At 43.6% G+C, this 25,260-nt stretch overlaps 1 protein-coding gene across 2 annotated transcripts in view; it reads right to left on the bottom strand.

Annotated features, from left to right (window-relative positions):
- Positions 1 to 3,664: 3,664 nt before the first annotated feature.
- Positions 3,665 to 25,260, bottom strand: part of TEDC1 (tubulin epsilon and delta complex 1) — a 95,134-nt gene continuing 73,538 nt past the window's right edge. Inside the window, exon 8 of one of the 2 annotated variants that reach the window (XM_069729067.1) lies at positions 3,665 to 4,045. In XM_069729067.1, coding sequence (XP_069585168.1) covers positions 3,707 to 4,045 — 339 coding nt within the window. In that variant the 3' untranslated portion in view covers positions 3,665 to 3,706. The remainder of the gene's footprint in view (positions 4,046 to 25,260) is intronic. The other variant, XM_069729076.1, reaches the window with a different exon arrangement.

Below are 25,260 nucleotides of genomic sequence, written 5' to 3'. Positions count from 1 at the left end.
CCTACAAGTCAATGTCGACCCTTTAACGAGCCTTGTCTAGTTAGGGTAAAAAGACATCATAGGTAAATCTAAAACATGCCACCTAGAGGAGGAAGTTGCTTCCATAGTTCTAAAACAACAAAAAAATACAGACCCATGGGTTCTAAAGTTAGAAGCTGTACAGTCCCAGTTTCATGATAGATGCGCACATGCGCCGGAGCCGCTCTGAGTCAGTAGCCACATGACATGCAAGCGCACACACTATGTGCGCCACTGTGTCCCCTTTGACTCTGCATCTGACACAAAGCTGGAGTTGTACAACCAGAGTCAGTGTGCATGCCCGGAGTGAGGATGGACAGTGCGCATGCACGGGATACGTGCTTACCCTAACTTTGGGCCAGTCACCGCAATCAAATGCAATGCTGAGAGCGTGCCTAATTTCAGAAGTACACTGAATGAACCTTGACTGAAAAGATAAAGTCATCACCCCTATGACTGAAAGAAAAGGTCTGTGAGGGAATCCTCTAATGATATAAAGTCTTTTTTTAAACTTAATACTTGGAGCTTTTCTTTGACAAAAACATGTTAGTGATGCACATTGTATCACTAACACCACACTAACAGCTAAAAACGAGGTGACAGGTTTCCTTTAATGTCAGCGGCAATAAAACAGATGACATCAACCCCATAACTATTACTCCACTTGCCACCGCGCCAGAATTGGCGCATCTAATAGATCCTCCTTTTCTGGGGAGGCTGCTATTTTTAGGCTGGGGAAAAACCAATATCCATGGCCCCTTCCCAGTCTGAGAATACCAGCCCCCAACTTTCTGCTTTACCATCGCTGTTTGTTAAACCCCATGCCATTTTTGCAGCTTGAGGACCCCTCTATTATTGATAGCCAGCCAAAATAAACATGACATCTGGGGGTTGCAGCCCACAGCTGTCAGCTTTCATGCGCTGGATATTGAAAATAGAAGGGAACCCACACCATTTAAAAAAAATAAAATTATTATTTATTGCACAGGCGGTGGCTGATGAATACTCTCATCAGCCTCGTCTGCTCTCCCTGCCATCAGTGAGAGCAGGTGTAGTACTCTCATCAGACGATGCCTGTGATTGGCGGTAACCTTTTTACCACGTCACAGCAGCGCACTGACAAGTTGTGACGATCTTACCGCCAATCCGGGAAACAACAGATGTCCGGGCACCCCATCTGAATAGAGTTTGGGTACCGTTCTGGTACCCAAAGCAAATTTTTTTTATTAAATATTCGGACAAAACCCGTCAAGCCCAAACATTCACAGGTTCGCCCATCTCTAGTAGCCATCTTTTTTTTATACCATGAACAGTGCCCAAATGACAAAAAACAAATACAAACACCTAGCGATAAAATAATTCAACATTATTAAATTACATAGAAAAATATCTTTATTCTTATAGTAAAAATAGATCAAACCAGACATTAAAATCATGTTGAAGATTAAATTTTTTTTCTCTTGTGCAAAAAAAAATTAAAAATTGCGCCTTTCTTATATTTTCTTGCTATTTTAACAAAATGGGTTTAATATGCACGTGGGAGGATATGTCAATAACACTAAAGACTTAAAATGTTACAATCTCACTCCAGTAAATTTGCATTTTCTGAGGCTGGTAACTCTGATGAGCTTATCCTCTGCAGCAGAGGTAATTCTTCTTCTTCCATTCCTGGGGTGATAATCATGAGAGCCAGTTTGAGCATATCGATTGATGGTTTTCATGACTTTACTTGAATATATCTTAAAGTTACTAGCATTTTCAGGCTTAATCTTCCTAACTCCAAAAACGTACTGATAGAGAATTTAGATTGTGAGGCCCAATGGGGACAGCGATGCTGATATCTGTAAAGCACTGTGAAATATGATTGCACTGTATAAGTGACTAACATAAATACATCTTAAAGTAATGATGGATTGTCATTCTCTTTACTTAGTTAAGTGGTTCTTGTCATATTCCGGCTTAGAACATTTGTGGAATAGGGTTCAGTACTGTATGGAACTGTGTACCAATCATGCCTGTGAAAAACACACCTGATGGTCACAAACATTCTCTGATCGGGAGACACCTCTACATTGGAAGCCATTCGAGGTGACTACCTGATTAAATTGCTTGAGAGAATGCGTGTAAAGAGGTCAGAGTAAAAGAGGGTTACTTTGAGAAATTTAAGGCACAACACATATGGTTTGCTTCAAATGTGTTGCTTTACTTCTTGTTTCCATATGTGTTCTTTTGTGGCTTTGCTACCTTAAGACTGAATCTACAATGGACACTTTTCTAACATAAACAGGTTTGTCTAAACTTTTGATCAGTAGTGTACTATCTGTAACACTGAATGCGTCCATCAGTCCGAAGCCGGTATAGACTGTGTCTGCGCAGTGTGGACGGAGTCAGAAGGATGCATCCAGAGTTAATAGAGGTGACAGGTAAGAGGATGGAAGAGGTATGTGGTGCCAGAGATCGCGATATGCGTAGACGCTGACTGCATACCGCAAGCTCCAGTGCCATGAGGACATACCGCGATCTCCGGTGAGGCAGGAGGAGTGTGGCGCCGAAATCAGCACCTGTGCACAGTGTGATCTCCAGCGTCATTTTATTGAAGACAAATTTGCACAGTGTCTTCAACAAGATGGCGCCTGATAGCGCGATATGCGCATGCACTGCCTTCGGCGCAATTTTATTTAAATGTTTAATGCAGACAACGTGCTGTTTATTGTTCTGTTTTTTTTCTTGTTAGTATGTATTAAAAAAGAGCAGTGCAGGCAAGATGGAGGAGCAAATAATAGGATGGGATACCAGGCTGAGTGGCGCATACACCAGGACCAGCTATTGAGCCCGTTCTACACCCAGGGGATGGGGGAGGAGCATTTTATTGGTACATTTTTGTGCTACGTTAAAGGGAACCTGTCACCAGAAATAACGCTATTAATCTGCAGATACAGGGTTAATCTCCATGTTAAGAGCCTTATTACGCTTCATGGCGCCGTACGCAACTGAATGCAGAAGGGAGAAAATTAACTTTATTCTCCCCGCCAGCATTCGGCTTGGGTTTAGTCATTGGTCTGAGAATATAGAACTGCGGCTGTTACTGCGCTCCCGACCCTGACTAACAGGGATTGTCAGTCAGGGTTGGGGTTGCGGTAACAGCCGTCACTCTGTATACCCCCGACCATATGACTGAAGCCATATGCTAGTGGGGAAAATAAAGTTAATTTTCTCCCCGCTGCATTCAGTTGCATGCAGACAGCATAATAACCCTGTTAACCTGCAGATTAACCTCATATCAGCAGGGTAACAGTGTTATTTCTGGTGACAGGTTACCTTTAATTTTGCAGTACAATACTTCACTAAGTCAGCGCATACCTTGCTATCTGGCTCCATTTTATTAAAGACACTGTACATGTGAAGGCGCAGAAGTTGTCTTAAAAAAATTTGGTGCCGGAAATGTATCAATAAAACTGCTCGCCAGGCTCACATAGAACGCGTTCAATAGCTAGTTTATTTATATTCACTCCAGATGGGATTACAACGCAGCCATTCAGATGGGACGATAGTGAATGGAATTCATGGACTGCTCAAATCACTCCCCAAAAACAAATAAAAAATACATTTAAAAAATCATGGTAGGAAATCACAAATTCACACAAGTGACTTTGCAATATATGACATAATTTATTATATTATTATATAATTAACCTTTTCCTGGAGGAATACAAATGATACCCTCAAATTCTTCGGTAAGGTCATCCAGCCATTTCCTGCACTGATCTTGTAGTTTGTGATACTCTGCTTCCATTTTACAGATTTCGGCTTGTAAACGTTTCGTCACCTCCGTAACATGGACGTCATTTGTAGAACAATCCTTATTTGTAGAGGTCTTAAGCTTGGCTGCCTTAAGAAGGAGTTGATACGAGCCGTGGATATCTTTGGCTTCGGCACCCCGAGGTTTAATATGTTCCATTTTCATTTTTACCTCTTGCTTTATTTTCACCAGTTCCTTTTCATCAAATTCTGTTTTGTTTTCTTTAATCTGTCAAGTGCAGCATGGAGACAATACAGAAGAGCAAATTAAAAGTAATTATAAAATAAAACATGAAAACTATGGGCTTTATGCCATGAAAACATTGTAAACCTGCCTAAGCCGGCAGCATTGTAAGTACTCGAATGGAATGGAAATGATTAGTAACAGAGATCATCCGTTAGATAAACAAAATGTCATTTACACTTTCTGAATGTAAATCCTCTACACTTTGGGCTGGAGGTGCGCTGGTACAGATATACATTTCCGTTCAGGAAATGTCAAGTCTTTTTATATAGACTGCATTGAAATATGGCATCTTTAATATGGCCTCCTTGCTCTTTTCTAGTCATTGTTTTTAGATGTTCTCATCTAAATCTAATGTTTAATTAATTAAGAGGTGACCTGCTAATAGGGGGATGGCAGGTCCAATGCCTACTGCTGTTCCTCAAAGGTTGTTCCCTTGTTTTTGTGATAGAAAAGCTGCCCATAAGCAAGATAAAGTCCACTATTTTGGCAAGGTTGGCCAGCAATTTTATTCTATGGGGTCCTGCTGCCTCTTCCCGAATGGGAAATGCCAAAGTAGAGGGATCAGGATGTTGACTTTGCCCTAAGCTTGCATGCTTGAGAATGAAAGTCAAGAAAAAATGTTCACCAACTTAACCTTCTTAGATTAAAAGCTCTAGCTTCTTAGAGCCAAGGAAGGTGGACATAGATAGAAAACAAGTAGGTAGGGAAGGTGTACTTAAGTGTTTAGCCACACCGAAGGTATACTGAGCGCCTGCACTTGGTTTAAACAGTCATTGTGTGCTGACCGAGTCAATTAAAAGCGTAGGTAGCTAGTGTTAATCAGTGGATTCAAGGTCCCGAGGAGCACAATGATCACTCAAATCAAAGGGTAGAAGTGCTCAAGAATCTCTGCTGATCTGGCTTCATCAGGGGGTGCAAGGGATTACAGTGTGAAGTTAATATACTACTGATGAAGCCAGACCAGCAGCGAAACATGTCAAGATGCTTGTGAGTTAGGTGGCTGGCACAAGAAAAGTGGTGAGTAGTGCAGACACATAAAACATAACTCTTCAAATTTCTACAATGGTTAAGAAATAGAAATTTCAAATAGACAGCAGACATCCACATTTTTGTGATTGGGTATTGCGTATATCACATTTATTTAAAATAATACCCAGTGTAAATGTGTTTTATAATAGCAGTGGATATGGCGGAAGAAGCATATAACTTGTTCTGTCCATGCATCTCCTATACCCTACCACCATTCTAGGATCTGAACCCTGTCTTTAATGAACAAATGGTGTAAGAGATCAATAAAAAGTTCCCTTCCTTTTAGGGATTCGTGTGAGTCTCAGGATTTGGATCTGCACAATTGAACATTAGTGACTCGGTACTGTAAAATAGCTAAATGTTCTCTACTACATGTCTTGGTATTGGATACAATAGAAGCCCAAGTCTAAGACTAAACACGGCCAAAGACAACATATGCATGTAGTTTGCATGTTCTCCATGTGTTTCTGTGCTTTTTCGTTGGATTCTAAAACATTCTGATAGGTGAATTTTACATTTTTTGTGTCTTTTTATAAATTCATTCTACCTTTTTATTATGCAAGTTCATGCTCAGTGTTGGAAATATCTATTTGTGGATCATGAACATTAATGTGCTAATATTAATATAAATAAGATTAATTTTGCCAATGATTTATAGATGTTATTTTTAGCAGGCACGGTTTTAGAACATTGCAGGTGCCAATCTGATTTTAGCGCAGTCATATTTATCACAGATATGGTAAAGTTAAAAATAAACATATACAAAATTAAACACACATAAAAAGTTAAAACATCTTAAAACAAGTGTCCGTTCTAGAATGGACAGTGATTGTGTGCCATCCTAGGCTCCATTAAACATTAAAAGCATAGTCCAGGAAGAAAATAGTGATTAAGTATCTTTAAGACAATTCATCAATATCAGATCTATGAAGTTCAACATCTGGCAAACTCACCAGAGCACCAAACAATGTTGTTCTTGGGTACTGCAGTTTCGCTTCTATTCATGTAAATGGCACCTTTGCCTTTGTATACTATACACTTCTGCTAACCGCTGATTGGTGGGGGTGTCATAAATATTGTAGTCCTGGACAACCACTTGAAAGGGTACAGTGGATGGACAAAAGACGTTACCAGCTGTGCCCACTCCTTTCACTTAGACGAAGTTGAAAATATCCAATATGACTGTACTAGATTGTGGCCCGATTCTAACGCATCGGGTATTCTAGAATATGCATGTCCCCGTAGTATATGGACAATGATGATTCCAGAATTTGCGGCAGATTGTGCCCATCGCTGATTGGTCGAGGCAACCTTTATGACATCATCGTCGCCATGGCAACCATTATGACATCTACGTCGATACTGTGCTGAATCAGAAACGTGGGATTTCTACGTCCTTTATGACATCATCGTCGCTGTGCCCGTTGCTGATTGGTCGAGGCCTGGCGGCCTCGACCAATCAGAGACGCGGGTTATCTACGTCCTTTATGACATCATCGTCGCTGTGCTCGTCGCTGATTGGTCGAGGCCGCCAATCAGAGACGCGGGATTTCTACGTCGATGCTGGCGGCCTCGACCAATCAGAGAAGTGGGATTTCCAGGACAGACAGACAGACAGACAGACGGAAAAACCCTTAGACAATTATATATATATAGATAACTTGAAGTTGCCTTAAAGGGGTTCTCCAAAAATGTAATAAAATTGCCGTCACATTATTCAAATAACAGCCCGTCCTAGTCATGTGTCAGAACAGGCTGCAATCAAAAGAAACTCCGCTCCCAGCCCTGTCTCAACTGACAGAGGAGCTGTATTGTAAGTGCATGTAGCAGTTAGTTGCTGGAGAAGGGTTGTGACAGGAGAAAAAAAAATTCTCCTCTTTAGCTGACTTCGGCTATAGACAAAAAAATGTATGTGCTAAGTCTTCCATACGCAGTCAGCTGAGAAGAATACGAAGAAAAACGAGGTGCACATAAAAAAGAAACTATCACCCTGGAAGGGAAACACATGGGCAAAAAAGGGGGAGTACAGCTATAGTGTACAGATCATGGTTTAGGGCCAATCATAAGAGGGGATAAATAGTTCAGTATGCCTGATTTACCACTCATGTGAGCTGCATAAATGTATATCAATAAAGTGCATGTGCATACAGAATGAATCTCCAATCATTAGTCCCATAATGTTGTCAATAACAGTATGCCAGCAAAATACATGTACACAAATAAATCAACATTAATGAAACTTACCCATGATAAAGTGAAAAGTGTAAGATCCCAGGGGACCGCCCCTTCAGAAAGATTTAGCAGACTCTGGAGATGTGGTACATTGTTCTACTGTTCAGAGACACCTGCACAAATATGGCCTTTATGGAACAGTCATCAGAAGAAAAACTCTACTGCGTCCTCATCACAAAACTCAGCGTCAGAAGTATGCTAAATAACATTTAAACAACCTGATACATTTTGGAGACAAGTCCTGTGGACTGATGAGGTTAAAATAGAACTCTTTGGCCACAATTATCAAAGGTAAGAGTGGAGAAAAAAGGGCACAGAATTTCAGGAAAAGAAAATCTCGCCAACCATGGGGGTGAATTAATCATTAGTGATGAGCGAATATACTCGTTACTCGAGATTTCTCGAGCACGCTCGGGTGTCCTCCGAGTATTTTTTAGTGCTCGGAGATTTAGTTTTCATCGCCGCAGCGGAATGATTTACATCTGTTATCCAGCATAAGTACATGTGGGGGTTGCCTGGTTGCTGGGGAATCCCCACATATAATCAAGCTGGCTAAGAGATGTAAATCATTCAGCTGAGTTGAGGAAAACTAAACTTCCGAGTACTAAAAAATACTCAGAGGTCACCCGAGCGTGCACAGAAAATCTCGAGTAACGAGTATATTCGCTCATCACTATTAATCATGCTTTAAAGGTTGTGTTGCAGAAAATGGCACTGGGAACATTTCACGTGTAGAAGGAAGGAAGAACGGATTCAATGAAATTTCAACAAATTCTTGATGCAAATATAACACCCTCTGTAAAAACGCTGAAGTTCAAAAGAGGGTGGCTTCTAGAAATGGGTAATGATCCTAAACACACAACAAAATCCAAAATAGACTACCTCAAAAGGCGCAAGCTGAAGAAGTTGAAAGCCTTTGTAAATTGTAAAGGCTACAAAGTGTTTACAAGCTGTGATACTTTCAAAAGGGGGTGCACTAGGTACTAACCATGCAGACTTTTGCATCGGTCCATTTTTTTTTGTAATTATGAAAATGTACAAGATGAAAAAAAATATATATATTTTTGCCTAATATATCAAGAAAATGTGTACTTCAGCTCAAAATACTATTACAGTAAAAATAACTTTATATCATAGCCACTTAGCTCTTAGAATCAAAATATTGGTGTATTTATATTTTCCTGAAGGTCTCTCGAGTATTCATGAGGTTCAGTTAGCCCAAGTGTCCCTTAGCAGTATATTTTCTTTTTATTATTATTGTTATTTTTGTGTGCTTTTTAATATGTCTTAAATGTCTTTTTTTTTTAAATTCATGGATCTCTTAATTTTTGGGGGAAACCATTCACTTCATATGGGACAAACCTGGTAACAGGTGCTCTTTAAAGGGATTGTATCAAGTTTAGAAGTTATCCCACATCCTTAGGATAGGGGAATAACGTCCTGATAGCTGGGGATCTAACTGTTGGGACTATTGCCAATCTTCAAAAAGAGCTCTGGAGAGCTCAGTTGGAATATAACTGAGGCCTGCTCCATTCATTCTTAAAAAGAGTACCAAAGCCCAGTTTAGCACAGCACTCAGCCATTTTTACAAGTTCCATGGAGAATAAATTTAGCAAAGGTGGACATGCGCAACCTCTCTAAGAGCCCCGTTATTAGGAGTGATGTGGATCGTAGCAATTCAAAAGTTATCCACTATCATATGGATAGGGGAGAACTTCTAAACCTGGTACAACTTCTATAAATACACTATAAATACAGCGCTGGAGACCTAGACCCAAATTTGACAAAGGACAACATCTGTCTGGAATTTGTGAGCCCTGCCCACACTCATACTGATAAGGAATTCAGATTGTGAGCCTGAAAGGCGACAGCATGTGATGGACACGTCTTGCGGCAGCTCTAAACTTTGGCAGATAGATGAAGGACCTTTACCAGAGACCCCATCTATTGTGTCAAACATTCTTAACGAGAAAATGTGAATGGGTTTTCTAAACTTGAAAATGTACTTCAAATGGTACCTTAAAATTCACAATAGTACCTTCAGTTTTATGGTTTATTGATCGTGATGATGTGATTAGAAGATTAGAAAGATTTCACAATAACAGTCACAAAAGGCCTTTAGGACGCCAGCCAAAAATGTCACAATGAATTTATCATATTGAATATATTAAGAAGGTAGATCTCGGATGGTATTGTCATCCTGCAACTCAAGCCAGGTTTTAGTTGGATAAATCCAGTGAATGTTGGAGAAGATGTAGAAAAAGACTCAGAATGAACGGAGATTCAATCTTTTCGGGAAGAAATTTTACTTATAGCATTCTAAGTTGTATAAAAAAAAAATAACATTCTATGCCAGAATTGCCATTATTATCATTATAAAATTCCAACAGTAAATTCAATTTTCATCCATCATCACAGTAACACCATGATACAGACTGGACAATTATTTTTCCTACCATACATTTGTTATTGTTCTTTCGATATAGCCGAAAGTGGTATGTAGTTAAAATATACCGTATATACTCGAGTATAAACCGAGATTTTCAGCCCATTTTTTGGGGCTGAAAGTCCCCCTCTCGGCTTATACTCGAATCATACCCAGGTATCGGCGGGGGGGCTGTCTAATAATACTCACCTGCTCCTGGCGCGGTACCTGCAGGTCCCTGGTTCTCCCGGCGCCTCAGCTTCTTCCTGAACTGAACGGTCACATGGTACCGCTCATTACAGTAATGAATATGCGGCTCCACCTCCCACAGGGGTGGAGTTGCATATTCATTACTGTAATGAGCGGTACCATGTGACCGCTCAATACAGGAAGAAGCTGCAGCGCCGGGGAACCAGGGACTGCACCACGCCAGGAGCAGGTGAGTATAATGGGGAGGGGGAGAGCTGCGCGATATTCACCTCTCCTCGTTCCAGCCTCCGCTCCGTCTTCAGCGTCTTCTGCAGTGACGCTCAGGTCAGAGGGCGCGGTGACTTGGTAGTGTGCGTTCCCTCTGCCTGAACGTCAGTGCAGAAGACGATGAAGACGGAGCGGTGGCCGGAAAGAGGAAAGGTGAATATTTAAAGTGCCGGGGGCCTGAGCGACGAGAGGTGAGTATGAGATTTTTTTTTTTTTTTTAATCGCAGCAACAGCATATGGGGCAAGTGTCTGTATGGAGCATCTTATTGGGCCATAACCAACGTTTGTGCAGCACTGTATGGGGAAAATATCTTTATGGAGCATCTTATGGGGCCATAATCAACGTTTGTGCAGCACTATATGGCGCAAATATCTTTATGGCGCATCTTATGGGGCCATAACGTTTGTGCAGCACTATATGGGGTAAATATCTCTATGGAGCATCTTATGGGGCCATAATCAGCATTTGTGCAGCAATATATGGGGCAAATGTGTCTATGGAGCATCTTATGGGGCCATTAGTAACCTTTATGCAGGATTATATGGGGCATATTTTAATATGGAGCATCTTATGGAGCCCATCATAAACTTTATGGAGCATTATATGGGGCGTATTTTGTATGGAGCATCTTATGGGGCCCATCATGAACTGTATGGAGCATTATATGGGGCTCCTGATTCAATATGGATATTCAAAAACACTTAACCTACTGATGTCTCAATTAATTTTACTTTTATTGGTATCTATTTTTACTTTTGAAATTTACCGGTAGCTGCTGCATTTCCCACCCTAGGCTTATACTCGAGTCATTAAGGTTTCCCAGTTTTTTGTGGCAAAATTAGGGGGGGTCGGCTTATACTCGAGTATATACGGTAACTTTTAATATACCGTAATCACTTAAAATAACATATGGATATATACAATTAAAAAACTTAGTTACTTACCGATAAAGGTGTTTCTCAGAGCCCATGACAGCACCACGGAGAGAGGGGATCCGCCCTTCAGGGACAGGAAACCTACAGATAAAAGAGCGGTACCTCTCCTTCGCATAAGTTACTTTACAGAGCACAGGAGGACCTCCAGGTTAGTGATAACAGAAATATATATACATTATAATATTGCTTATCAGAAAAGAAACACCATGTCTATACAACAACATGCTACGATCAGTAAAATGTGCTCACCACACACGTGATGGGAAGGAATAAGCGGGTGCGGTCATGGGCTCTGAGAAACACCGTTACCGGTAAGTAACAACATTTTCCTCTATCCCCCAAGACAGCACCACGGAGAGAATTAAAGAGATTGGTAGCTTAGGGAGGGACCACAACCTGAAGAACCTTTCTTCCGAAGGTTAAGTCAGACGCGGGTTAGGTCTAGTCGATAGTGTTTAAAAAAGGTTGAAGGTGTTGACCATGTGGCCGCCTTACAGATTTGTTCTATCGATACCTCGGACCTCTCTGCCCATGGAGGTCGCCATGGCCCTTGTGGAATGAGCTTTTAACCACTCTGGAACGACGTTCCCACTCAATGAATAGGCCAAGGCTATCACATCTCATCCATCTTGCCAGGGTACTCTTGGACGCTTTGAGTCCCTTTCTCGGCCCCTGGAAACATACAAAGAGAGATTCTTCCTTCCTATACCTCTGGGTGGACTGCACGTACTGAACCAGACATCTTTTAACATCTAGGGTGTGAAATTTTTCCTCTTTCCTATTCATAGGGTTTAAGCAAAAGGAAGGAAGGACTACCTCTTGGGACCTATGGAATCGGGATGCTACCTTTGGTAAGTAGGCTGGGTCAGGCTTTAGGATATCCAGAGTATGAAAGTGTAATTTGTGTATTGTGTTGTGCATGTATATTTTTAATAGTGTGCAGTATAATAATAATAATAATAATAATCTTTATTTTTATAAAGTATAAGTGCTTTAGAAATGCCCAATGAAATCTAATGGGGGCGGATCTGGTATTCATTACCAGGTGGATTAATTAACCATGTAAGAACAGAAGTAACACTGTATACATTTTTAATGGATTAATAAAGAATTGGAAATTTTTAAAGGAGCTGGAACTACAAATTTTCTTTCATACTCTGGATTGAAGACACGTTTGGTCAGAACGAGTTCCGTGCACCTGTGAAGCGAATCGGTGAGCTGGCTGAGGCTTCGCCTCTTCTTTTTATTCACTTTATATCATGCTTTAGGATAACTATCATCTAAAATTTTTGTAAAAGGAGGTCCTGCAGATAGGGCCTGAATATTGCTTACTCTGCGGGCCCAAGTTAGAGCTACCAGGAGAACGGTTTTTAAGGATAAGACCTTGAGAGGGGCTGAATCTATAGGCTCAAATTGGGGACCTGTTAGAGCGGATAGGACCAGATTTAGATCCCAAGATGGTAGCTTTTGACTCATGGCCTAGATCTTGCTGCGGCTTTAATGAACCGTGGTATCCATGGGTTACCTGCAACATCCTGATTATATAGTGCCCCTAAAGCCGCCACCTGTACCTTTAAATTACTGACTGCCAGGCCGTGTTCTAGACTCTTCTGTAGGAATTCAAGGATTTCCATAATTGGGACCCCATCTAGAACTCTTACTCTAGAGGTGGACAGGAATTTTTTCCAGGTTTTACCGTAAGCTTTTGTAGTAACCAGTTTCCTACTTTTTAATAGTGTAGAAACTAGGTTCTCCGAAAACCCCCTTTCTCTCAGCAATGCCCCTTCAAATTCCATGCTGTTAAATGAAGGTTCGCTGTTTGAGGATGTAACACCAGTCCTTGAGATAGAAGGTCAGGGAGATCCGGTAGGATCCAAAGGTCGGTGATATATAGCATCCTCGAACCAAGTTCTTCTTGGCCAGAAAGGGGCTATTAGTATCATTCTTGTTTTGTCTTCCCTGACTTTCCAAGTGACTGCTGGAATAAGGATGATCGGGGGAAAGGCATATGTCAGGCTCGGAGTCCATGGAAGCATAAAGACATCCAGGGCCCGAGGATTCCCCCTGGGGTCCAGAGAGCAAAATGCCTCTACTTTTTTGTTGTTGAAATTGGCAAATAAATCTATTTCCGGGGTTCCCCACATTTTCGCAATCTGTTCGAAAATGGACTGATTTAAAACCCACTCACCCTGCTTAGTTAAGTGCTGCTCAGAAAGTCTGCCTTTTGATTTTCTGCCCCCGAATGTGTAGTGCAGAAAGGGATAGAAGATTTTTCTCTGCGAAGCCGAGGATCCTGGAAAAAGTGTCCATTAGAGCTCGGGACCTGGTTCCCCCTTGATGGTTTATATAAACCACCATTACTTGATTGACCGAGAATATGCGGACATGATGACCCCATAGAAAAGGTAGAAAATTTGAAAGAGCGTGACTCACAGCCCAGAGTTCTTTTTGGTTCGAGGGAGCCTCTAGTTCCTGACTCCCCCATTCGCCCTGAGTAACCTGGTTGTCCATGTGAGCTCCCCATCCCGTGGGACTTGCATCAGTGGTAATTATGTGGGACAATCTTGTCACCCAGGGAATCCCCCTGGATAGGTTGTTGGTATCCTTCCACCAAACTAGGAAATGAATAGCAGAAGAATTTCAAGTTATGTGACCCTCTAAGTGACCCCTTAATACCGACTGGTTCCATAATATATCCCACTGGAGATCCCTTGTGTGCAATTGCGCCCACTAGACTGCCGATAGACAGGCGGAAAGCGAGCCTAGTAGTGACATCGCCTTCCTCAGTGTCATGGAGGGGTTCCGTAAGGCCTTTGCCACTATGCGCATGATTTTTATATTTTTTGTGAATTGGAAGGCGACACACTTGTTTTTGAGAGTCCAACGTTAGCCCTAGGAATTTTTGGATTCTGCTGGGCTCTAACCTTGACTTTTTTAGGTTTAGGAGCCAGCCTAGGTCCACTAGGGTGCCCATTACTCTGTCCCTCTGCTCTCTGCAGCTTTGGGTCGAGACGCTTACTATCAGAAAATTGTCCAAGTAGGGGATTATTAAAATATCTTGCTCCCTCAAATGAGCCATCATTTCCGCTACTAATTTTGTGAATACGTGGGGGGCTATAGATATTCCGAAGGGAAGGGCTTTGTACTTAATTTCTCCTTTTATGGAAACTGCTAGTCTGAGGAATTTCCGGGATTCTTTGTGATGAGATAGTATGTGTCGCTGAGATCCTAGATGGTCATAAAACAGTTCAGGAACAGTATTTTGCTGGTGGGTTTTATTGATTCCATCTTGAATTTTTTTTTATTTAAATAGATTTTTATTAACAATATACAAAAGAAGAACATCATATTACCATTTACATTGCAATATGTTACATACACATTTTCTTTATTTTAATAAACCCCAACATATCCCCAACAACCCCCCCCCCCATGAGACAGCTCATCCCCAATCAATACTCCCCTGAGACCATCCCTGTCTCAAGTAGTTTACCCCTAACCGAGTCTTAAGATTCCCGACTTTAATTATTGCTCAATCCATCTCAAGCCATGGAGACCACATTTTGTTAAACGTTTCTATTTTCCCCCTTTTTTTGTACACCCCTTTTTCCAATTTTAGACCATGTTGTACATATTGGAGAAATTCCCTCCTCCCAGGTGGTTCTGCCTTTATCCAATTCCGTGCTATCACTTTCCTAGCCATATATAGTAATCTAGCGATTGCAATCTTCCAGGAGTTGTCTGCTCCAATTTCCTCCACATATCCCAACAAGCATATTATCGGATCTCTAAGAACTCTGCACTTATACGCTCCTTCTACCCGGCTCAAAACCACCACCCAAAAAGCAGCCAGCCTAGGACACGTCCACATCATGTGATATATTCCTGCATTCTCACTCGCACACCTCGGACACTCAGAGTTAGCATGTAACCCCGCTTTGTGTAGCACTTCCGGAGATTTATATACTCTGTGCAAAATATATAGCTGCGAGAGCCTGTATGGTTCACTCAAAGACAACCGCGGAACCCACTCCATCACCGATTCCCAGGTTTCATTCTCTATCGGCCCCACATCTCTCTCCCATTTAGCTTTTGCCTTTATAGGGAAATCTAGCAGATACGTGTGCATAAGGTCCCTATATAGGGTGGAAATAACTCCCCTTGTAGTCCCGTCTCCACACACATACTCCAATACTATATCCTCTTGAATCGTAATGTCAGCTTTCTTATTTTGGGCTCTAAAGGCATGTCTCATCTGCGCATACTGATATTCCCCTGTGGATCTCAAACCAAACTCTACCTGCAATTGGGAGAAGGGTTTTAATGCTCGTTGTTGGATTATCTGGTGTACAAAGCAGATTCCTTTAGTCTGCCACTCCATCAGACCACCCAGAGCCTCAAATTCCTTTAAATTATTGTTAGACCATATCGGTGTAAATTTAGTCAGCCCTGTAACTCCCCGAATCTGCTTCAATCTGTTCCATAATTTACGAATCAGGAGCAGGGTTGGATATAATTTCCCTGAAGCTCGCAAGGAGCCATCTTCCAAGCATTGAACCACCGGTCTTCGGCCCGTCACCCCTTCCATCAGATGTTGTACTGCACTGGATGACGCCTCTCGCGCCCAGCCCTTCAAATGTTGACTTTGGGCTGCAAGAAAGTATATTTCAGGGTTGGGCAAAGCCAAACCACCATCTTCCTTGGGTCGCTGAAGCGTCTCCAGGCTAATACGTGGATAGTGTCTCCCCCATATCAAACTTCTAAAGAGGGCATTAATCTGCCGGAACCTCCCCCGAGGGATCCAAATTGGCGCATTATGTAGAACATATAGAATTTTAGGCATCAGGACCATTTTAATAAGGTTAACCCTACCGACCACCGAAAGATGTAGCTTATTCCAGGCATCGACCTTTGCCCTGAGTACTCCCATAACAGGAGTCAAATTCCTCTGTAGGAACTCCCCAATTGGCACCGAAATCCATATTCCAAGGTATTTAAATTGAGATACCACCTTAAGCCTCTCATCCCCAACAGTCTCGCTCACATTCTCTCCTACTTCATCCACCCTAAAGAGAACCGATTTACCCCAATTAATTGTTAGTCCCAATACGGTACCAAATCTTTCAACAATTTCAATGGCCCCTCTCAGTGAATCATCCGGATCAGCCAGGAACAGCAAAACATCATCCGCGTATAGCGCTATCTTTTCCTCAACTTCCCCATATCTAAACCCAGGGACCCTATCAGATTGCCGAATCTTTGCAGCAAGAGGTTCTACAGCCAATGCAAACAGGAGAGGTGAAAGCGGCATCCCTGCCTAGTGCCTCTAGCCAGCTCTATAGGTTGAGACAGTTCCCCATTCACTCTAATTCTGGCCGTCGGTAATGAATACAACAGCTGTATCCAGGCCACAAACTGCGGACCAAACCCCATACATTCCAACACCTGCCAAAGATATCCCCACTCAACACTGTCAAACGCCTTATGGGCATCTAACGAAAGAATCACTCTTTGACCACAGTTGTCAGACTCCACCTGTAAATTTACATATAACCTCCGCAAGTTAATCGCCGTTGACCTATCAGGCATAAAGCCAGACTGGTCCGAATGCACCAGACCCGTAATGACACTAGAAAGACGGAGAGCTAACACCTTAGCCAGTAGCTTTACATCAATAGTTAGTAGGGAAATTGGGCGGTATGACTCCGGTTTCCCCAAATCCTTGTCCTCCTTTGGAATAACCACTATTATGGCCTCTCTCATAGAGGCTGGCAAGCGCCCTTGGGACCTAGCTTCCTCCAGTACCATTTTTAATCTAGGAATCAACACTTCTGCCAGACCTTTATAGACCTCAGCGGGTAGCCCATCAACTCCAGGCGCCTTCCCATTAGCCATGGACATCAATGCCCGACTCAGTTCCTCCTCAGTGATAGGGGCCTCAAGGCTCTCCCTATCTGCCTCACTCAGTCTCGGCAAATCCAGACCCTCCAAGAAGATCAGTGTATCCTCGACCGATTCACCAAACCGGGAGGAATATAAGTCTGCATAAAAGTCCGCAAAAGCCCTCAAAATCTCAGGTGTTTCCGTTACTCTACTTCCACTAACAGGTTCCAATGAGTGTATATATGAAGAACCTCTCTGAGCAGCAGCCACCAACGACAGCATATGCCCCACCGTTTCCCCCTCCTGATAAAACAGCACTCTTTGAAACTCCCGCTTCCTCTCAGCTTTATCCAACAGAATTTTTTCCAAATGATTTTGTGCACTTTTCATCCTTTTCCCCTGCTTCAGGAGTACCCAGTGTAGCCATTCCATCCTCTGCCTTCTTCAACTCCTCAACTGCCGCCTTTTCTGCCTCCCTCGTCCTCCGCTTACACCTACTAATGTCCCTAAACAGTAGTCCTCTCAGATACGCCTTCATTGCATCCCAAATCGTAAGAGCGTCTGTGCTTCCATCATTCAAGACAAAGAACTCCGCCACCTCCCGTCCTATACTTTCCAATTCAATACTCTGTAACCAATTAGGATGAATCTTCCATTCTCTCCCGCTTAGCGATCGTGCCCCCTCCAATCTAACCTCCACCTCAATTGGACTGTGGTCCGATAAGGCCCTTGGCAAATATCTCACCTCCCCAACCAGTGTGTCTAAAATCCTGTTACCCAGAGCCATATCAATTCTAGAGAGCAAGGCATGCGCTGGTGAATAACATGAGTACCCTCTCTCCCCAATATGTCTGACCCTCCAAAGATCAATCAAACCTATCTCCTGTATATAGGTGCCAAATGTTGTGATATGCCCCTCCGACCTGTTCTGTTTTTATTTTTGTCCCAATAGTCATCACAGATGTTATTTAGGTCCCCGATAATCATCAACGGTGTCGGCCCCCATCTTTCCACTCGCTCCATTACTTCTCTAATCTTTCTGCTAGAGTAGGGAGGCAGAATATACACCGCAGCCACACACATCATCACTCCATACAATATACACTGTATTAGTACGTACTGCCCATCCACATCCACACATACCTTCACCTCCTCATATTGGACTCCCGCTGGAACCAAAATTGAGACTCCTCTTGCATACGTGGAGAAGGTAGAGTGATATCCCTTCTGAATCCAATGTCTATTTAAGACATCCACCTTTTCCCTTACCAAATGCGTCTCCAGCAAGCATATCTTTGAGGCCCGTTGGTCTCTTGCATATTGCAAGCTCGCGGCTCGTCTGGATTTTTCCCCCAGGCCTCTCACATTCCAGCACAAAATCTTAAAACGGGTCCCCATCAGTTGACTCATCTTCACTAAGAGTATCATCATTCTTGAGCACGAGCTGTCTAACTTCCCTCACCCCCCCTCTCCCAACTCCCCCTCCCCCCCTTACAACTATCCATTCCGCCTCTTTTCAAGAGTGGGGCATCATCGCCCATAGCGAACACTCCGTTTGGCATTACCTTCCCATCCCTCCTCCCACCACTGTACATACCAGGATTCCATACTTTTTGAAAAACAGCATGTCTCAAAGTTTTAAGCATAGAATTATCTACAGACGCAAAGAACCTGCATACACTTATAATATCCCGCTTACCCTTCCTCCCCCTTTCCCAACAGCCATTACAACATCTCTTTAACTATAACTGATTACTGATTACAATCCAGTTCTCTTCTTCACCACCCCATACCCCTTGAGTTGTCAATCACAAGACTCTTTTCCAACTGACAGAGAAGTAAACACATTCAAACTCTTCCCACAGTTTCAGTCTCCTTTTCCTTTAAGCCTTTTAGCATTAATATCGATCCACTGAGTAGCCTCCTCCGGCTTCTGAAAAAAGTGAATTTTGTCAAACGCCACCACCCTCAATCTTGCTGGAAACATCATGGAGTATTGCACTCCCAGCTCCCGCAGCCGTCTCTTGATACCCGTGAACATCATCCGTTGTTTCTGCACCAAAGCAGAATAGTCTGGGTAGATAGCAATCCTTTGGCCTTCAACTGTCAGATCCGTCATGTCTCTAGCCTTCCTCAGGATAATGTCTCTGTCTCTATAATTTTGGCAAGCATGGTACGGGGATTCGCTCCAGGGACAGGTGGTTTCGGCGGGACCCTATGCGCTCTCTCTACCGCGAACACTTTTGTTAGCGCCATATCTCCAAAAGTCTCTAACAGCCAGTTTTCAATATATTCAGTTGGATTCCTCCCTTCAGCTTTTTCAGGGATGCCCACTATGCGAATATTGTTTCTTCTGGACCTGTTCTCAAGGTCCTCATTTTTAGCCGCCAATTCAGCTATTGCTTGAGTGAACTTCTTCTCTGCTTTTTGCAGCTGCACTATATAGTCTTCTGCAGTGCTCACTCTGTCCTCTACCTCCCCCACACGTTTGTCAATCTTCTGCATGGCTGCGTTTATCTGGGCTGTATCCCCCTTAACCTCCTGTATCTGTAAGGTCAGAGACTGTTTACATGAAGAAACCAGCGCAAAAACGTCTCTCAAGGTAGGCTCAGCTTCTGGCGCCATTTCCTCAGGTCCCCCTTCTGCCACCACCATATTGCTCTCCTTTCTCCCCTGTTGTACCTCATGCTTTCCTGCTGGGCTCTCCTCCTCCTCCTCCTCCTCCTCGGTATCAGCTCCGGCTCCCTCCTCTGCGGCCTCCGCTCTCGCAAACTGCTGGAGCTTTGCTGCTACTTCCATGCGCTTCCTACATGCGGCGTTCTCTTTATCCGCCTTCTCCCTTGTGTCGGCGCCATCTTGGATTGCGCCTGCATCTCCGGCACCCGCGTCCTTCTGCCTTCTCCTGGTCATGGTCTCCGGTTCCAGCGCTACCGCTCAGCACCACCGGACTCTCCAAGTCTCCCCACAGCCGGTAAGCCCCCTCAAGAACCGAACAGCAGCGGCTCTGCAGGATTATTGTATGTACAGCAGCGGGAGCTCTCTGCCGCTCGTCCGCTCACATGGACACTCAGGCCTCCATCTTGAATTTTTGATTCCTGACATATCCATTCAAATTCCGCAAGTTTATTATTGTCCGATAGGTGCCATCTGGTTTGGACACTAGAAATAGTGGGAGTAGAACCCGTTCCCCCATTTCTTGAGGGGGAACCTCCTGAAGGACTGATTTTTCTACAAGGTTCATGAGTTCGCACTCTAAGGCTTTTTGTTCCTGTACCGAAGATCTTAGTCGAGGTCACCACGCAGTTTTGAGAGGGGAGAGAAAAAAAAGCCTGTCTTGATTAGATTTAGGATCCAAAGGCTATTCGAGATTCTTTACCCGGCCGGAAGAAAAAAGGTTCATCTTCCCCCCACCCTGGGGAGATTGTCACTTCGAAGGTTTTTTGTCTCGGGAAGAGCTCCCAAAGAGGAAACCTCTATATTGTCTTCTTCCCTCATCCCATCTGTTTTGCTCTCTCTGAGGTTTTTTACGAAAAAAATTTCTGCTCCGAAAGGACCGTTTAAATGATGCAGGCCTCAGGTTCGGGAAATCCCCTTTTCTTGTCCCCTGCCTTTTGGAGGATATCATCTAAAGTCTCTTTGAACAAGAATTGGCCCTTACATGGGATCGAGCATAACTTGAGTTTTGTTTGTAAATCCCCTGGCCAGCATTTAAGCCCTAGAGCTCTCCTAGCTGCATTTGAGAGGGCTGCAGATTTAGATGTTAAGGGGACGGAGTCAGACGATGAGTCTGCCAAAAAAACCACTGAATCACTTATCATGTGGATGGAATCTAAGATCTTATTTTTGGGTGTCCCCTCCCTCAGCTGTTTCTCCAGCTGATCCACCCATATCATTAGGGATCTGGAAGTGCATGTTGCCGCTATGGCTGGCCTAAGGCTTCCCCCTGCTGATTCCCAGGCCCCCTTAAAGAAGGTGTTAGCTTTATTGTCCAAGGGGTCCTTAAGTGAACCCATGTCCTCAAAGGGGAGGGCAAAATTCTTTGAGGCTTTAGCCTCAGCAACGCCAAGCCTAGGGGCTTTGTCCCAAGATATGGATGCTTCCTCTTCAAAGGGGTATTTCCTTTTAAGGGAAGGCACCAAAGTTCTTCCTGTACGGTCTCTCCCATTCTTTTTTAATTAAGGCCTGAATATTTTGATTTCATGGAAACACCTTACGTTTCTTTTGGCCTAACCCTCCAAACATTATGTCCTGAACTGTTTTATCAGGACGAGGGTCCACCACACCCATGGTAGATGTCACCGCTTTTACCAGTGTATCTACCTCGTCTAGGGGAAAACAATGATGCCCCCCGCTTCCTCACCCGAGGATGAGTTTGATATATCTGAGTCAATGCCTCCGGAGGTAGAGGGATCAGATTAGGAGTATACTATAGTATACCTCTTTTTTACTTTGTCCTCCTTTGGACCTCTGATCTGATTGCAGATCTGAGTTCAGAGGCAAAATCTGGGGTTTCCTCACAGAGTACTTGTTGTATACAAGAGTTTCAGATCTTCTTGTTCCAGGATTCCGGTAAGGCCCTGTTACAGGTGGGACAACCCCTGTTTTTCAATTTTCCTGGTCGCTTCTTTCCCTAATAGGGGCAAGAGAAGGGACCTCTATTACAATGGCGAACTTTCTAGACGGTCACTCACCAGTCGGATGTGGTCGCAGGTACCGGTTCTGGAGGAGAGATAGGATCTTGTAAGGGATGATCCAAAGACGGCGACTTGTTCATCACCGCGGGTCTGCTACGCTGCGTCGAGTGGCTGGTGGACCGGCTTCTTCGCTTGTCTCGATCCTTCTGCCCATTTGGCTGCTGCTTGTGGTGGGGCTGCTGCTGCTCCTGGTCCTCCATTTTACAAGAGACTGCATTCAGCCAGGAGCATTTCCTCTGTAGCAATTTTAAATCTCCTGCGCGTGACATCAATCCCTCCTCCTCCCTGCACCGCGTTACCCGGGGAGCATGTCAGCTGCGCATGCGCCGTTCCGGGAATCCGGAAGGAGTATCTATTTCCAGAGCGGCGCCATCTTGCTCCACCTGTATTCTTCCTCAGGGCACCGCTATCCGCCTGTGCACCTGAACGGACCCCGGCAGCCACTGCTTCCCCTACTTACCCTCAACCTTGGTCACAGCGGTGGCGGCTTCGGTTACCGCAGCAGCCGTGGCAGGGGCCTCCTCACTGCCAGTATTCGGACTGGCCGGCCCCGGATCTTCTTTCTTCTATTCAGGTACCGCAAACTGAAGGTTTACCCGTCAGGGACAGGAAACCAACTGATGCGAGGGAGAGGAACCACCCTTTTATCTGTAGGTGTCCTGTCCCTGAAGGGCGGATCCCCTCTCTCCGCGGTGCTGTCATGGGGGATAGAGAAATAGTGTTCTTCGGGACGTAAAGTGCAAAGATAAAATAGTACCTATATAGTGATACCACAGAGGACTAGGGTTTAACGTCCCATATTTTACCCAAGGCAAACAAAACCTACTGTGGCAATTCCCTATAGGAGAAATAAAGATGTGGAGGGGAGCTCATTATTATATAGGGAGAACCATAGGGTAGCCAACAATCAACCATAAAAAAATACCAAAGTTGGAATAGTCTCACTCGTATCTAAAGTAAGGAATCAGCGCCCCAAGCCCGTCATAGTCGAGTAGTGGTCCTGTTGGAACAACACTACACTGTGTTCCAAATTATTATGCAAATTGGATTTAAGTGTCATAAAGATTTAATTGTTTTGTTTTTCAAATAAACTTGTGGATTGTATTGTGTCTCAGGGCTCAATAGATAACTGAAATCAATCTTAAACACATGTGATAATTAGTTTTCCAGGTGATTCTAATTAAAGGAAAACTACTTAAAAATGATGTTCCACATTATTAAGCAGGCCAAAGGTTTCAAGCAATATGAGAAATAAAATGGATCTCTCTGCTGCTGAAAAGCGTTAAATGCCTTGGACAAGGTATGAAAAAATTAGATACTTCACAAAAAATTTGTGATCATCATACTGTGAAGATATTTGTGACTGAAACAGAGCACAGACAGAGTTCATGCAGATAAAGGCATAATGAGGAAGGTTTCTCCCGGACAAATTAATTGGATTAAGAGAGCAGCTGCCAAAATACCACTACAAAGCAGCAAACAGTTATTTCAAGCTGCTGGTGCCTCTGGAGTCCCTCGAACCTCAAGGTGTATGATCCTTCAAAAGGTACCTTCACACATAACGATATTGTTAACGATATCGTTGCTTTTTGTGACGTAGCAACGATATCGTTAATGAAATCGCTATGTGTGACAGCGACCAACGATCAGGCCCCTGCTGGGAGATCGTTGGTCGCTGAATAAAGTCCAGAACTTGATTTCGTCGCTGGACTCCTGCTGACATCGCTGGATCGGCGTGTGTGACACCGATCCAGCGATGTCTTCACTGGTAACCAGGGTAAACATCGGGTAACTAAGCGCAGGGCCGCGCTTAGTAACCCGATGTTTACCCTGGTTACCATCCTAAAAGTAAAAAAAACAAACACTACATACTTACCTACAGCCGTCTGTCCTCCAGCGCTGTGCTCTGCTCTCCTCCTGCTCTGGCTGTGAGCGTCGGTCAGCCGGAAAGCAGAGCGGTGACGTCACCGCTCTGCTTTCCGGCGGCTGTGCTCACAGCCAGTGCAGGAGGAGAGCAGAGCACAGCGCTGGAGGACAGACGGCTGTAGGTAAGTATGTACTGTTTGTTTTTTTTTACTTTTAGGATGGTAACCAGGGTAAACATCGGGTTACTAAGCGTGGCCCTGCGCTTAGTTACCCGATGTTTACCCTGGTTACCGGCATCGTTGGTCGCTGGAGAGCTGTCTGTGTGACAGCTCTCCAGCGACCAAACAGCGACGCTGCAGCGATCCGGATCGTTGTCGGTATCGCTGCAGCGTCGCTTAATGTGAAGGGGCCTAAAGGCTTGCTGTGGTGCATAAACCTACTATTCGGCCACCCCTAAACAGTGTTCATGAGCAGAAACGTTTGCAGTGGGCCCAGACATACATGAAGACTAAGTTTCAAACAGTCTTGTTTACTGATGAGTGTCGAGCAACCCTGGATGGTCCAGATGGATGGAGTAGTGGATGGTTGGTGGATGGCCACCATGTCGCAACAAGGCTGTGACGTCAGCAAGGAGGTGGAGAAATCATGTTTTGGGGCGGAATCATGGGGAAACAGCTGGTGGGGCCCTTTAAGGTTCCTGAAGATGTGAAAATGACCTCTGTAAAGTAAATACCGTTTCTGACTGACAACTTTCTTCCATGGTCTAAAAGCAGAAATGTGCCTTCAGGAGCAAAATCATCTTCATGCATGACAATGCCCCATCTCATGCTGCAAATAATACCTCTGAGTCATTGGCTGCTATGGGCATAAAAGGAGATAAACTCATGGTGTGGCCACCATCTTCCCCTGACCTCAACCCTATAGAAAACCTTTGGAGTATCATCCAGCACAAGATCTATGAGGGTGGGAGGCAGTTCACATCAAAACAGCGGCCCTGGGAGGCTATTCTGACTTCATGCAAAGACATACAAGCAGAAACTCTCCAAAAACTCAAGAATGCAAGAATTGTGAAGGTGATATCAAAGAAGGGGTCCTATGTTAACATGTAACTTGGCCTGTTAGGAGGTTTTGGAGTTAAATAGCTGCTTTGTTCAGTGAATGTGACCTCCTAATGCTGCAAATTCCACAAATGAGCATTTTCAGTTCTTTAAAACATCAAATGTGTAGAAATTCTACTGTGCCTAATAATTTGGAACAGTGCATTTTGAGTTTATATTCATTTTGGAGATTATACTGTTATCATTGGGAGGTTTCTTCAATAAAATTCGATGTATACTCTAACGGGTGATGACATTTTATTAGACTGACTGTCATTTTGTCATTTGCACCGACCATTTAGGAAAATCCGAGAAAAATATCATCTGCATAATAATTTGAAACACAGTGTATTTCCGGGACTGCTAAATATCTGAGGTGCGCAGCTTCCATGTTTGTTTTCTTTACGATGGATGAGTTACAGTTTTCAATGACACCATTCTCTCATAAAATGACATAAAAACTGGACAAAAATTCCAAGTGGTGAAAAGAATAATAAAAAAGGGGAAAAAAAAAAAAGGTAATACCGACATGGGTTCTTTTTACAGTGTTCATTGTGC

Source organism: Ranitomeya imitator, chromosome 1 (genome assembly GCF_032444005.1).
Source record: "Ranitomeya imitator isolate aRanImi1 chromosome 1, aRanImi1.pri, whole genome shotgun sequence".
NCBI classification, from domain to species: Eukaryota; Metazoa; Chordata; class Amphibia; order Anura; family Dendrobatidae; genus Ranitomeya; species Ranitomeya imitator.
The sequence above is the reverse complement of the archived record's forward strand: the minus strand, read 5'-3'. Positions and strand labels throughout refer to the sequence as shown.